Source organism: Erpetoichthys calabaricus, chromosome 3, assembly GCF_900747795.2.
Source record: "Erpetoichthys calabaricus chromosome 3, fErpCal1.3, whole genome shotgun sequence".
Lineage (NCBI taxonomy): Eukaryota > Metazoa > Chordata > Cladistia > Polypteriformes > Polypteridae > Erpetoichthys > Erpetoichthys calabaricus.
The window spans coordinates 172,207,787-172,224,010 of record NC_041396.2 but is presented as its reverse complement, the minus strand read 5'-3'; the positions used below and the strand labels follow the sequence as shown (position 1 = coordinate 172,224,010).

The 16,224-nt window shown below is 35.1% G+C and overlaps 2 protein-coding genes across 2 annotated transcripts in view; one reads left to right on the top strand and one right to left on the bottom strand.

Annotated features, from left to right (window-relative positions):
* Positions 1–11,642, bottom strand: part of orc3 (origin recognition complex, subunit 3) — a 117,556-nt gene extending 105,914 nt beyond the window's left edge. Inside the window, exons 1-3 of the mRNA XM_028797530.2 lie at positions 11,518–11,642; positions 9,557–9,608; positions 1,167–1,264 (exon numbers count right to left, since the gene is read on the bottom strand). Coding sequence (XP_028653363.2) covers positions 1,167–1,264; positions 9,557–9,608; positions 11,518–11,541 — 174 coding nt within the window. The 5' untranslated portion in view covers positions 11,542–11,642. The remainder of the gene's footprint in view (positions 1–1,166; positions 1,265–9,556; positions 9,609–11,517) is intronic.
* A 71-nt stretch (positions 11,643–11,713) lies between these two features.
* The window catches only part of rars2 (arginyl-tRNA synthetase 2, mitochondrial), a 119,083-nt gene continuing 114,572 nt past the window's right edge, over positions 11,714–16,224 (top strand). Inside the window, exons 1-3 of the mRNA XM_028797531.2 lie at positions 11,714–11,899; positions 13,390–13,463; positions 15,018–15,120. Coding sequence (XP_028653364.2) covers positions 11,864–11,899; positions 13,390–13,463; positions 15,018–15,120 — 213 coding nt within the window. The 5' untranslated portion in view covers positions 11,714–11,863. The remainder of the gene's footprint in view (positions 11,900–13,389; positions 13,464–15,017; positions 15,121–16,224) is intronic.

Sequence of the window (16,224 nt, the reverse complement as noted above, 5' to 3'; positions counted from 1 at the left end):
AGAACTGATCATTAAGATATAATTTTTTTTTCTTTTGGTTTAAATAGCTCATGCAGAATACAAGCTTTTAGTAGATAGGGTTGTCTAAGCCATTTTAAGTTTTTACATCATTTAATTAAGACTTGAGCCTTACACTTTTCATAAGCATTTTCTATACATAAAAAGTAAGAACAAATATATACTGTACATTTAAAACTGTAGAAAAAAAAATTTACACATTTTTTGTGTCACATTACTTTTGCAAATAACTATGCATCATGAATAAAGCACAATTTCACACCTAAAATTAACTAAATCACTAAATTAATCCATATGTAAAATGTCACAATATATTAGATTACTTGCAGATGATACAGAAATATTAGCTTCCTTTCTTAAAAATTTCTCTCCAATGTTTAAATGTTAAAATTTAAATAGTCTATGTATTTGGAAGAGCTAAGTTCATTCAGTACCTAGTCTTCAGTTTTAAAAATACATTTAGAGTATGAGTGGTTAGCACTGCTGTCTTACACCTCCTGAATGCTGCTTTCAATTCCTGAATCACACACAGCACATTTATACTTTGCACTCTCCCAATGTCTGAATGGATTTTCAACCATGTTTTTTTCTTCCACATGCATTTCAGTTAATTGGCCACTCTAAAACAGCCCCATGTAGGAGTAACTGTATAAATAAGTGTGACAAGTGATTGACCGGCTCCCTTGCCAGGGTTAGTTCATGTATTTGCAATGCCTATGCCGTTTAGATAGGTACTGGCATCCAGCAGCGGATAAATTGGATAAGCAGGTTAGAAAACAGATGGATGGAGGAATTTTATTTAGAAAATACACCTAGGACATATGCTTATAAATGATGTTGTACATATCCATTTTAGGGCCAACTACAGTCAATATGTAAATCCTATGCAAAACTGGCCTTGCACCAGCCACTCATATGGTTCATAAATGAGGACATTAAACATACCGCTGGCAATAATGAAAATATAAAACTTGAACTATACAGAAAACCAAACATCTGCAGTAATTTGTCTGAATGTGCTGCATAATTTTACGGCTGAAAAAGATTGGCAGGTTTATAGGAAGAACACTTATACTATTTTAGCCTATTTTCATTAAGCATCATAGTGTGTAAACAATTAAGTAACAATTTGTAAATGCAGATCTTACGTCTGTTTCCAATTTAATTTGCTGCCATAAAGACTGAAGGGTCTCAAACCGCAGTTTGCTGGATGCAGACTCTTCATCCTCATCATGAAAATAGTCACCTACAGTTGGAGGATAAACAAAACAAAAATGTGTCAAAATAAATGAGACATACTGTAAATACAGTTATATATTTCTTCTTTTATTATATGAAAAAATATTTTTCTTTACATTTTATTTTAAAATGTTTACATTGTAAGTAATACAAATAAATTAAATCTGCAACAAGGTTGTCCTAAATACACGAACAAGCTAAATATAAACAGTTCAATATGAAAAGTAAAGATGCCATATAATTGATGGATACCCAAGATATATATGAAAAGTGAAGATGCTGTATGATATATTAATTAAAAGATATAAATATGAGTACACCCTCTTAAAATAGTTTAGTTGAAGGAATACTCCACCCAAAAATTATATTTTTTATGTCCCTTGCCCCCATGTATTTTATAGTGATGGCCGATAAAAAATTTTAATCTCATGTTTTCATGCAGAACAGAAAAGGAGAAATTTATGGCATAACAGATCTCAATGGTGGCCAGTGCTGTACAAAAACAGACAATGTGAAGAAAGGCCACAGGAGGAAAAAAAAAAAAAAATGTGTAGCATAATCACTGTCTGTTACCCAGTTGCTTGCCCAAAACATGCAAAAAATATTGTTAAACAGTTACTTCTGGAATTATTAGCACATGTGGAAGAATATATAATCAATTTGTAGGTGTCTATTGTGGGATTATATTCTGCTCTGTGAATTTATAACTCCTATCACTAGGAAAATATGTTGTTGTTTAACAATAAGTAATGAAGTGGGTTTCACATATATTAAATAGTTTCATACTTGATATTTTCTTTAAGTTGTGACCAAAATTATATCTTTATATGTACTTATTAAGTATATCATATTAATAAAATATTTCCACAAGGGATCAGTAGAAGTCTGTGAAGGCAAAGGAGTTTCAAGAACAGGCAGTTACTGATAGTACAATTAATGATCTCTGTAAGCAATAAAACTGATAAATGTTTGCGAAGGGTCACTAGACATGAGGTAAGCAGGTTGACATTGATTAATGGGATGGCTAGTGCTGGGGAAATATGTTTAAGCTAAGACTGTTTTAATGATATTATTCAGGACTTTTGTTAAATTAAAATATTGTGGCTTATTTTCTTCCAAACCCGTACATAAACAGTAAATCTAAAAACTTGCTAGAGTGACTTTCTCACTTGAGGACCTGCCTCTCCCTATCATTTGTTGGTCAAGAGTTCTATCTTCAATTCACAAAGTCACTCCTGTGAGTCTTTGGATTTCCTGTTTATGTATAGGTATAGATCTAAAAGACATCCATAGCTCTCTGGAAGGATATTGCACTGTCGCATGTTAGCACAGAGACAAAAAGGAAGGTGGGAAGTTGTGAATAATGAGGTACATTGAAGCGTGGAGTAACCAAGTTGGATCTGCATGCTGGAGGAAAGATCACAAGGAGTGGTCCAGTAGATCAAAGAAGAGCAAATACAAGCACTACACAAGAACTTGAGTGAAGTATGTTGAAATGCGCTGTGACTTGTCTTGGTTCATTTGTTTTCATTTTACTTAGGATCTAACAGGTTAAACAATAAGAGGTCTACCAGTAAAAAAACATCTAAAAATATAAGATGTTTCATAAATGAGAGGAGACCATTCAGTTGACCAGGCTTATTTGGTTAGTTACCATCTACGTTAGCTCAATATCTTATCCATATACTTTTAAAAAGTTGTCAAGGTTTCTTCTTGAACTACATGACTCTGTAGTTTGTTCCAGATTCCCAAAACCTGGTTTACCAAGGTGCCTCCTTTAATCACTCTTAAATGTACTCACCGTTAATTTCCATTGGTATCCTGGAATTCACAAGTGGTTCAATTTTACATGTGCCTTGGAAATTTCTGAAGATTAAGTCACCCAAACATTTTCCTCTGCTCAAGACTTAAGCATTTTAATTCCGTAGGACATGCCCTTTAGTCTTGATATGAACTTGGTTGCTTTTCTCTGCACAGCTTCCAGCACTATGTTTTTTTCATGGCATGGTGACAAAAGCTGCATATAGTAATCTAGATGCAGTCTCACTAATGTACTATAAAGTCTGTTCTTTAATTTAAATTCCTTTTTTTTTTACAATACTACCTACCCTGTAATTTGCTTTTGCAATTGCTTCTAAACATTGCCTAAATGATGACAATTTTGCTTCACTGTAAATTTCCTAAATTCTTAACCTCTTAATTTCAACAAATATTTAGTGTGGAACTGCACCAAAGGCATTTTGAAAGTCTAAGTAAATTATATATGATATGTTTTGTCAGTTAATACAATTTCCTGTTTAAAAAATGTCTTATAGATTAGTTTGGTTGGACTTTTCCCTCATAAACCCATGCTGAATGTTATTAAGTATGCTATCTTTGTACATGTTTATTTTTAACATTTATGTTTATTCACTTGGCAGATTCTTTTCAAACATAATCAAGTAAATGCAAGTCTGTTGCCAAAGGCAAAACTGATAATTAATTAACTAAGTGATTAACCGTTCTCTCCTTTCCTAAACAGCAAGTTACAGCAGTTGAGTGGAGAGAGCAATAGCAATTTGCAATTATGCAGGACCCAGACCTCTGCCAGTGCTATTGGACCCTACTGATATGCTGCAGACACAAAAGGAAACACAGCATGAATTTATAAGGCCACAGAACTGTGAGATAGCAAGAATATTCTTACTGAATTTGTAAAAAATAAATAAATAAATAAATAAAATCAACTTGTCAAGTAAATGTCAACGTTTAATGTATGCAAGTCTCTTCACATTCATTTATTTTATTTTAATATATTATTCCACCAATTTACAATAATGTACAATATCCAAATGTCTTTGAATCGCTATTGTGTTGATGTCCTGAGGCACAGGGTCTGGGTCATCAATGTGCTCATCTTGGGCTATCTCAGATGCTAGAGGAAGCTCATGTGTTTGTACGATGTTGTGCTCTGAGGGGATTCCCACTATCACCTGAAAAAATATTATACAAGTTGTACAGAGTGTGTTGTACAACATAACTGGCAATGGCAGCATTAGCTCATTTGGAGGATATTGCCAATGGCAGTCTATGCAAAGAGGGAATTTTTAGGGATCACAATGATACAGACATCCCAGAGCCATCTTCTTGGAATTGTGATGCTCTCAGTAATGTAGGCCCCAATTCAGCACACATAGAATTCACACGATCACTGTTCTGTTACAGGTTTTAATAACCATAGGGTACATGGCAACTGATGTTTTTCAGCATGAACTGGTTTACTGGTCAGGAATCTCACTCATCCCTGAGCTGTGTCATCCTATCAGTATATTATGGCATCAGTAAGATGCAATCCAGATATATCCAATTTCTTTAAGGTCAAGATAAGCAGGCCAAGATCAAAAGGCAATTGCTGATTTTCCTAATGTAATTGTTGCAACTGACTGCACAGATGTTGCGATAAAGGCACCATCACAGAATGAATTTGCTTCTGTAAGCAGAAAGCACTTTCATTCAATTAATATATATGCAACTAATATATGATGCTTAAATGTGTCTGACTAACATCGCTGCAAGGTGGCTTAACCCACAAATCCTTTATTTTACCAAATAGTAGCATAGGAAGCAGACTTCAGTGTCATACTGAGCGTGATAGTTGGCTTCTCGCTACTGCAGCCATTGCCAATTATGTTGTACAACACTCAGCACTATTATTACCAACATTAAAGAGAGATATATTGAAAGAACATATTAGCCATCTGTGATAGAATTAGTTCAAGAACAACAGAATGTGACTGATGCGTCACTGAAATGCACAATAAAATGAAACTTTGTGTTCATTTCATTGTCCAGCCACCTGGAGTAACTAACATGCCAATACCACAGAAGACCGAGTAGGACTTACAGATTATCACAATTTTCAATAATGTCAAGCCAATTTTGATGCCAATTTTGTGTTATATAAAATTTGACTTTTATGTAAGGAATGGCTCTCTCATGTTTCTGAGTGTAAGCACATTTTATACATGAGGCCCCAGGTTTCTATTTCTCATCAAGATTTTGGGTACAATATTAATCTGGTCATAAAAGCGAAAAGCAGAACCTAAAGCACATAAAAACATTGCATCACCTCTCTCTTAAAATTTCATTACTAAATTGATTCAGTGTGTTCTTAGTATTACAGTTTAAAACTATAGTAAAATTAAACATACGATATCCTTTCCATTAGAAAACTGCAAATTACACTGGTACTGTAATTGACTTCTACTTAGAAAAATTGTTTTTGAGTAAAATTTTAAAAAATATCTTCTGGAGAGAAATCCAAAATTTTCAACTGAGGTAAACTGACCTATCCCCGCATTTTTGATCAACTAGCCTATTGTTTCATCAAAGTAAATCCACACAAAGTTCAATACTGAAATGGATGTCCCTGTAAGGCAGACAAAGTGTTTTGTGTTATATTTATTAAATTTTAACACTAAATTTACAGCTGTTATCAGCATAACTGACCTTTACATGGGTCACAACAGGGAGTGATGTTATGTGCTCAGACAGCATGTGACTCGCATAAAGAAAATGCATTGGTAGTGCACAAATTCAATAAATATTTACTCTGACTCGTCATACATGGGAAGAAATTAAAAATTTGATGGATTAGCCTATGCAATTAAATGAAGTGTGTTTTATTTGGCAGACTTGGCAATTAAGCCCTGGCTAAAATAGTGGGTATACTATTTCCAGGCAAGTATTTAAGAGCCAATCTCAATTATCTTCTAAAACAGACAATGGAGAGAACCCTTTTTTAGGCAAACAAAAGTCTACATGATGTATCTATATATAAAAAATCATCAAAACATCCATTTGTTTCCCGAAACGAATGAAAATCATCTGCCTACTGCATTATAATTTCTAAAGAAGATTTACCGAGATACCAGAATTGTTATTTTCATAAATAGATTTAAATGTGTTTAAAGGTCACACTATAACATGTAAAACACAATGAAACTAAAAATTCAATCATTGCAATAAAAATATTGATTACAAAATTATACTAAAACAAACCCAAGACTAAAAAGTTGAAAATAATATATATGTAAAAAAAAAAAACTTTTTAAAACCATGCTTATATTAAGTTAAAAAGTGTACTAAAAAGTAAAAAATAAGTCTCTCATATAACACTCATAAAATAAAAGTGTGGGTGCTTTTCATCATTCAACATTCAAAAAACACTTCTTAAAATCTTAGGCCTTCCTAAGCATGGGCGCTTTTGCTAAGAGAAGGTTTATGGATGTGGTGAGAGAGGACATGCAGGTGGTGGGTGTAACAGAACAAGATGCATTGGACAGAAAGGTATGGAAGAAGATGATCTGTTGTGGCGACCCCTAACGGGAGCAGCCGAAAAAAGAAGAAGAAATGTATATGGGATTACATTGATTTGAAATTTATTTTTTGAAGGTGCTATGTAGATAAAAGGCACAACACAAATGAAAATGCGAGTGATTAGGACTTCAACATCAATTTTTGTCACCTTGCATAATTTTCAAAATAAAGAGTGACCTGACATTTCCAAGTAAATTGCTGCTCTCCTACAAGAAACAGAAAATTAACACAAATAAATGTTTTCAGAACGAGGGATCAAGTAGCTATATGGCCTTATGTCTCAATTTGGCTTCCAATTAAGTTTTATTTTCTGATTTTCTCCTAACTTAACGTGCAAATGGTTTATCACTGTTTCCTTTTGCTGATCTCATTAATTTTTATATTTTTGTGCACATTCTGTGATCACTAATGCACTAATAACAAGTTACCCATTAATTCTGAGGATGAAATTCTTTATTGAAAGTGCAATTTTTTGTTACAGGGTCAGTGATCTGTCAGCAAATGTGAGTAATGTTTCATTATAATCACTGCCTAAAACAAAGCCGAAACCCAAACATTTTGACATTTAGCCAGAAGATGTTTTTGCAGGGGTAGAAAATTGTTGATTACTGAATTAGTATATGTCTATTTTAGTTACCACTATCACTATTGGCTTAATTTTTTCCAAGTGTGTGTCTCCCGATTACTAATTTAGGATTTTGCACAAATAACTTTGTTTAGGTTTGCTATTGTCACATAATGATCTAGAGATGGTTCTAAATAATCAGTTCATTTTGTACACTAAAATGTATGGCTTGCTTATTAGAAGCTGGTGTGTAGTAACATGGCTTAGATCTGCATCGTTACAAGGATTGCCAGTCCTAAGAGATTTACTTTCTAAGTGGTTCACATAATGCTGAAGTCTGTTTATTATCATCATCAATTAGTTGATTTATTACATTATATTGTGCATTAGATGTTATAAAGTTAAGAGTATTCTTACTTGCATTTACTCTCAGAAAAGCAAAGAGACATTTAAAATATAGAACAGCCTTCACAACATACATTTAAAAAAAATCAATAAATCAATATAGTAATGAATAACCTTTTCCCTACAAGAATGTAGGATATTAGCCAGTGATTATTCAGCGGATTTTAAGGACTGTCGGGCAAGATCCATTAATAGACAACAGGTTTACGTATTACAGCTTGGTTCTTGTCAAACCAAGAAAATCTAAAAGCAGCCAATTGTCTCTCCTTGTGAAGATTACTCATATTATTCATATATACCAAATTGAAGTATAAACCAACTTTAAAGACAGTTACCAAAGCAATGTAACTGGTAGGGCAGAAAGAACAGACAAGACTCAGACATGTGCTATTTTAGTCACTTAACATTTAAAACAAAATAAAAACAAACACCACTGAGGATGCCATCTTACTTGGTACCACAAATCTCTGACACCCATGAATTACAATTTTTGCATTTGAATAAATACTTCACTGATTTTGGTCTATACAATCCTCTTTAAGGAATATTATAATTTACTTCACACTCCAGCTACCTGTTCTGGTTCACAACAAGCACATTTAGACAGACCAGACTACTGCAGGCCATCTTCACCCTTGCTACAAGCATGTCTGTATAATTCCTAAGCTTGTCCAGGCTTACCAATAGACTTGAACCCTCCAGCACATCCATGGTGTTTTTTTCTCACTGAGCTGATGTTGGACAGGTGACCCCAATAACCTGCAGACTAAGTCAATTCTAATTCTGAAAAAAATTAGACCTAGGTGCTAAAGTGCATGCTTAAGATTAAAGCCTAATAAAGCAATGAGGACATAATCATCTGCAAACTGTAGAGATGCAACCTTCAGATCCTCAAATGGTTACCCAACAAACCTTAGCTGTGCCTTATATACTATGAAAAAATTACAAGTAGGAAAGAAAAAATCCAATTGGTCCAGTTCTATTATCACTTTGAAAACTTTTAAAAACTTGGTGTGTAATACTGGAACACCTCAGCTAGCCAGTGTGGTGTTCTAGGCTGCAGTCTCCTAGGGAAGTAACTTGGGCACAAAAGAAGCACAATATGTGAAAAAAACTATCAAGAAATCCTGCTCCATCAAAGGGCGAACATGGGACACACTGGAAGCTGTTGTGGAAAAGAGGATGCCATCGTAAAAAAATCCCTCCCTACCCCTCCAGGAGGTGCTCTCTTGGAGTAATTTTAGCCACAGGGTCTTTCCACCACGATTTCCTTAGAAGCACCTGTAAGATCCTTTTCTGCCAACTGGTATCAGGCAGATCAATACTTTCAGCTGTTCAGCTGATGTACCTGTTAAGTTTAATGTTATTTATTTATTTATCAATTGATTAAATGTATTATCGGTTCTGTAAATCTGTACTCTTTTTTATGTTTCTGCTGATGTATGCTTTTGAATTTTCCTATGGGATTAATAAAGTTTATGTAATCTAATCTAAAATATGCACAAAGTATGCAAACATTAGTTTCACTCCTAAAATACAGTGAACAAATAGCATGCACCTGTAACTCTTAAAAATAATACTGTTGTATAACATTCCACAAGAAATCACAGAATACTGAACTTGACAATAATCATTCTCTAATTCAACAGAGCATGCATGGACAAGACCAGAAAACTCTCATGACCCCTCAAATATCCATGTAAGCACAAGAAGATAATCCACTTTACCATGGCCAGAAGAAAGTATCGTTTTTTTTTTTATCTTTCTTGGTTCTAAGGACCGTACACTAGAAAGAATTTCCATTTCAGTACCACAACAAAACCTCTGCAAACAGTTGGCTTCATAAAAATGTTAAAGATCTCAGAACATGCAATTATTTTTCAAGTTACTAATATTCTAATTTTTGAGGAAAAATCCATAATGTCAAAATACAGGAAATGCTTACAGTAAATATATACAAACAACACTTACCTGCTGATAAAATTCTCTGTTTTTTTGAAGCTGGCTTGAACACAAAGCAGCCCTAGGTGAAAGAGAAATGGTTATTATAAAGTATGGATCTATTATTTGAAATAGAAAATTTAGCATAAGAAATTATCAGTTCTTTTCCTTGCGGTATCTAAAGATTTTCACTCCAACCAATCTTACATAGAGAATGAACTGTGTCCATTGTTAATCTCCTAGTTTAATTCTCACTTACTCATGTTGGCACCTCCTAAGTGAATGTAAATAACCCTGCAGTATATGCAGAATGCTTTGCCATACAAGAGTTTACACACAGAACAAAGTTTCTGAAACAGTGTTGACAACGTTCTTAAAACTTCAATTTTTTACAAATTCTAAAATATTTGGAAAATAGGAAGTCACTTTTTACCCTACTGAGGATTTTAATTAATTATCAGATAAACCAAAAGTTCAGATAATTTGTTAACAGTTAATATGTACTATAAAAAACCTATAGTTCAGCCTTTAGTACTACAGTCCCCCACGGGCTGGCCACCAAGATCAGGGATCTGGGAGTGAGCCCCTTTCTTTGTGGCTGAGTCTTGAAGACTACACAGGGTGATAGATGGCTGCACCACCTCCAACATCCTCTTCCTTAACATCTGTGCTCCACGAGGTTGCTTTCAGTGTCCCTGCTGTATTCCCTGTATACTCACAATTGTACATCTATGCACAGCTCCAACACCATGGTGAATTTTGCAGATGACATGGTGATGGTAGGACTGTTTCCAATCAGGAGGAATCTTCCTATCTGGACAACGTGGAGGCCCTGCTTTGGTGGTGTCAATCCAACAACTTGGACGTAAATGTTTCCAAAACCAAGTAAATGATTGTAGATTTCAGGGGGAAGCAGCTGAGGAAACACAACCCACTTAGGAACCAAGGGTATCCTGTGGAGACAGTCAGCATCTATAGGTATCTTGGACTGCATATTTCTGAGAACCTGATATGGGCTAATCACACCTCCACCCTGGTGTAGAAAGTAAGGCAGAGCCTGCATCACCTGAGACAAGTGTAGAAATTCAAACTTTCTTCAACGGTACTAAAAGCATTCTTCAGCGTTACTGTAGGATCTGTGCTTACTGGGAGCATTACTGCCTGATTTGGTAGCTGCAACTTCCAGAAGCAAAACGCCCTGCAAAGAGTGGTTTCATGTGCTAAAACTGATCATTAAAACATTGTCAAGTCTGCAGGAAGTCTACATCAATCAGTGCAGATTCAGTACAAAATGGATGATGGCAAAGATATTTCACCCAAGCCATACACTTCCCCAGTGGCTACATTTAGTCAGATACCTCAGTAGTAATGTCCTGGACTCAGAGGCTGAGGGGAATTTTTTTCCTCAGGTCATACGAATTTTAAATTCTGCTTTAACTTTGTCGTTTTCATCACTGTCATTGTATTCTGCATCTGTGCTACTAAGGTTTTACAGAATTTATATTGTGCTAATTATATCACTTTATGCTGCAACAGCACTTATATTTACTATACTGCGGCTAACGTTTCTGCATTTAACTTGTACATTCCAAGATTTAAAACAAATTTGAGTCTCAACGAACATAAGCCTATCTCGGTAGCAGTATAACAACATGAATGAGATCAACAGTGGTCTCAAAGAACATTCATGCATTCACACTGAATTAATTAGCTTAACTCGCCTGTGGAATTAAAAAAAAAAAAAAGCCGACATTGTGCAACGTGCAAAATCCACAAAAACAATGTGTGTGTGGAGTAGCAGCGCTACCCGCTGCGTCACCGCACCACACTGAAAGACATGCGACCATTCCCTTTAAAATGTGATGCTTCACATTGGGTATATGTGAAAAAATCTCCGTAAATGTAACCAAATGCACATACAAATGAAAAAAAAGTTTGACATTCACATAGATGAATATCGGAGCAGCAGATAATGCATGGTTTTCACGTACCTTAGACACGGAAGAAGTAGTCATCGAGAAAACCAGGGGCTAAACTTACGATGAACACCAAGTTGCCACAACCCGAAAGAATAGAAAGAAGTCTGAAGTTTTCCCGGGACTATGACGTAATAGGGTCATAGAGAGCTGATCCGGAGACTAAGCGCTCCTATTGGCTTAAATTCTAATGGCGTCAGGGTCGCAGGTCGTAGTCTAGGCGGAATTAAACGAAATACAAAATGTGTCTTGAGTGCCCTTGTTTAGTTAGAATTTCTTTCCTATAGTTATGTGCTTTTTTTTTTTTTTATCAAAGCCACTAAATACAACGAGAGAATCGTGACTGGGATTGTTTGCATACATGGCGTGTTATTTTAGAAGGGCAATCGCTTCTCAGGTGAAGTTTGTAAAAATACGTCAATATTGTCAGTAAACTGAATTGTATGATAACTGAAAGCTATAGAATTCGCAAGATATCTGCAAGCCTGCAAATGTATCTATTGTGTGTGCCCTGCTCTCGAGTACAGCATGACGTGTTTCGTTATTTGTAAGCGTACGTTGCGTGCTTTACTTGGAACTAAGAGGTTCACCCATTGCAACAGTTTACGTGCAGAGGCTTACAAAAATAAGCGTGTATGCAGTTTATGGGATCGTGATGACAGAGTTCAGTCTTTATACACCCGAGTCTTCTTACTGGTGCCTTCCTGCGTCGTGGGAATAATTGTCAATGTGCAATTCCCGAGTACACTAGAATATAACATTTTTTTAAAACATTTCTTGGAATTCTCATATTGCATAAGCTAACTTAGTGCGTTTGCTGATTTTTATGAAGTTGCTTTGCTTTCATTGTCAAAATGTAAATACGTCATGGAGGTGGCAGCTTTTTAATTTTAACAAAAGCGTTAATACATAAATTATGATAAATGCGTTTGCTTAAAGTTATATATTTAAAAAAATTCGCGATACGTTTTATCAGAGTACACCTTTGCACTTTAAAATTGCATAATTAAATATTGTTTTAAGCACTAAACTGTGATAGAAGTCACAAAGTAAATAAATATTAACTTTGACCAAAATAACAAACGTCTGGTGACATTGACCATTACTGTTTTCTTTAACATCTTATACAGTTTAATTCATTTAACCTGATTATTTCAAAACAAGGTCATGCTGTGCCAGAGCTGGTTCTACCAGCACGAGTGCAAAACAGGAATGAAGCATTGGAGGAAAGGAGGCAAATCCATCAAAGGGTGCCCTTATTCATAACAGGCAATGTTAGAATCCATAGTCTGCCTCACCTTTACATTCTTTTGGAAACCCACACTGACACATGGAGAACATACAAAATGACATTGTGGGCAAGGTCTTAAAACTATGATCTTGGAAATATAAGAAAGCAATTTTAATGTCTGTGTGAAATTCCAAACTAAATAAGTAGGATGTAATTATACTGTTTTCATCTGGACTGTTCAACAAATATAGCATTGAAGCTGTAAAATATTTTTCACACAGTGCGCTTTTAAGAAAAAATAACAAATTAGTTAAGAAAATTTGAAAAATTGCATGTGATCATTGGTAATATTAGCAGTAATGAAACTGCAGAGGCAGAATGAACTAGGTACATGCTATGCAGGAATTGAATCCTTAGATATTATTTATAAAGTAACTTGCCTACAGATTAATTTACTAAATGTCATATAAAAGTAAAATGTTTCTTGGGCTCAAAATATTGTGCTCTTTTGTACCTTAAAAATGCAACAGAAGATTTTTAGCTTACAAGGTTGATGCGTTCAGTCATGCTAATGGACTAAGCATGTTTTGAGTTAAGTTACTGGTTACTACAATTTATAGTATATTTAAATTTTTTTGTTTAATTTTCTCTTCTAGCTCTCCAAGATTTTGGGACCTGCTGAAGAAAATTTTCTTCCCCTTATACTGGCTATCCCTGTCTCCAAAAAACAGTAAAGTCCGAACAAGATACTATTACATCAGATATTTAAAGTTGACATTAACAATGCAATGTTGCTTTGATCAGTATGAGTTAAGTAGTAACACAGTCTGTTCCAACTTTAAGACACACAGAGGATTTTTAAGTACAGTAATCCCTCGCTACTTCGCGGTTCACTTTTCGCGGATTCACGACTTCGCGGGTTTTTAAATACAAGTGATTGCCCGCCTATCGCGGAAGTTATGTTCCAGACCCATCAGCAACAGGAGAAAATCCGCGATATAGAAAGACCATATAAATAAACATTTTTATAGTTTAAGCCTTAAAATACCCATCCCACATGCTTTAAACACATGTAAACTTATAAAACACACTTTGTTAACACATATGATATGTGGATGTCGGGCTAAGGATATTAGTATCATCTCACTATTATAAAACATTTTAACTTCACGCAAGACAAGGCAGTGAGACAGGAAAATTGGTGATGTACAGGATTTTAAATTATTGACAGGCAGAGCGACAAGCAGCACAAAGCCAGCACAAAGTCCACTTCTCCTTAGCTTTCATTCAGCTCCCCACCCCCTTGACAATGCGAACTGCGCCTCCGGGGAGGGGGGCTTTGAGCGAACGTGCGTTCAGCCCTCACAAAACCACACACACACACACTCCTCCTCCTTCCGAAAGGCGCAGAGCGGCAAGCAGGCATTTTGGCAGAAGCAGCACAAAGTCCATTGCAAGCAGGCATTTTGGCAGAAGCAGCACAAAGTCCATTTCTGCTCAGCGTGAGTTCAGCTGCCCCCCTTCACAAAGCGAGTGCAGACACATTGACGTCTGATCGCAGTGTGCAGTGTTGGTCTGAGGTGTTTAAGAATGTAGAAAGTGTTTAAGAGTATAGGAAGTGTTTATAAGAGCGTGGGAAAGGTTAACAAAAGAGTGAGAAAGGTTTATAAGAGTGTGGGAAGGGTTTATAAAGCCTTAAAATATGTATAAATAATAAAATAAATATAGGTCGCTACTTCGCGGATTTCACCTATCGCGGGGGGCTCTGGAACGTAACCCCCGCGATAGGTGAGGGATTACTGTAATAGAAGTTGGGACACCTGTGCAAATTGTTTGTTTTAACTTGCAAGGCTTAATTTATTTTAACTGCTGCAGAACATCTGTAGATTATAACCTATTTGTTGTTCCTTGAAAAAGGCTCATTTGTAATATTTGTAATATATAGATTTGTAATATTCTGATATTTCCTTTTTTCAGTTTTTTCTAACCTAAACATTAAAGTTAAACCTCTGGTAGTTTACCGCTTATCTTTTCACCATTTTAGGTCATTCATTGCATTTCAGCTGATTACATTTGAGTAAAAACCAGAGAAACTGGTGTTCTAAAACATTTGACTGGAGTGTACTGTATATATATATATATATATATATATATATATATATATATATATATATATATATATATATATATATATATGGGGATAACTACTCCTATATCAGTTAACTAGTTTACAGGAATATTTGCTGTTTGCTCATATTATGTCAATCTCCTTCATTATTTCCAGCCATTCCCCTGACTTCCGTTTATCAGTAAGCTCCCTGGTTGAGAATGGATGGATACAGCCGGACAGAAGTGTCCAAGCACAGACTGAGCTGCTAGCAAAACAGGTACACAAAACAGGTGAACGCCTGCTGTCCTAGTAACACTTTCCTGGAGACATGCTCATTTAACATTTACATTTAAAGACATGCTTTTATTCATACACTGAACCTTTGTATTCTTATACACAGTTGCAGGGGTCTTGAGAGCTTACCTGCAGAACAAGTTGCAAGTCATGAAATGATCTTGTGTGGAGCACAAATCAGTCATAGTCCAGTCAAGAGCTGACAAACAAGAGTTTACATAGTAAATTAACATGAATATAGGGAGAATGTGTAATCTTCACAGAAACAGTGTCTAGGTCCTCGGGTCTTGAATAAAGTTTACTGGAAATGTGATGCATCAGTGCCAACCACAAGCGAAATTAAGGTCAAATTTTAGGTTATTTTAAAATGTTTTTTTTTTTAATAATTCTGTGTTGTCTTAAACTTTAGTGTGATAGAACCCCTACTGTTTACAGTTTAATAAAGCAAGTATGATCATCATCATAAAATTTAACAGCCATTTGCTGGCCGGTTACCCAACCCATCTGGAAGTTTACTTTCATTTTAGATTTAGTATGGACATTGGTATACTGTAACGATTAACAGAAATTCTTCTTTGGTAATATTTTAAGCAGTTAATATCAGTTGTGGAATTTCCATGAGTGGCATTACTGCTTTAATAAATAATTTGCCTCTCTGTGACTGTAAGTGCAAAGTCAGAAGTTTTCTTTATTTTTAGTCATTCTGGTTTGCATTCAGACCATAGTGTCTATCTATCTATCTATCTATCTATCTATCTATCTATCTATCTATCTATCTATCTATCTATCTATCTATCTATCTATCTATCTTAGCTGCTTACATACTTATTCTTTGTGTACTTTTCATTGCATACAATGCACAAAGTAACAGCTTGAAAGCTTCATTCTCAGTTTGTCTTGCAAGCTGATTTTATGCTAAGAATTTATATGCCATAAATTTGATTAACATGCTAATGGTAACATTCTTACATTGTTCAGTTACTGCTGTTATTCTTCTGTTATGCATTAAGTAAAAAATAAATAAATAAAAAATGATGGTACTGATTTCTATAGGACACTTCACAGGTCAGTTTACTTTCTGTTGTTA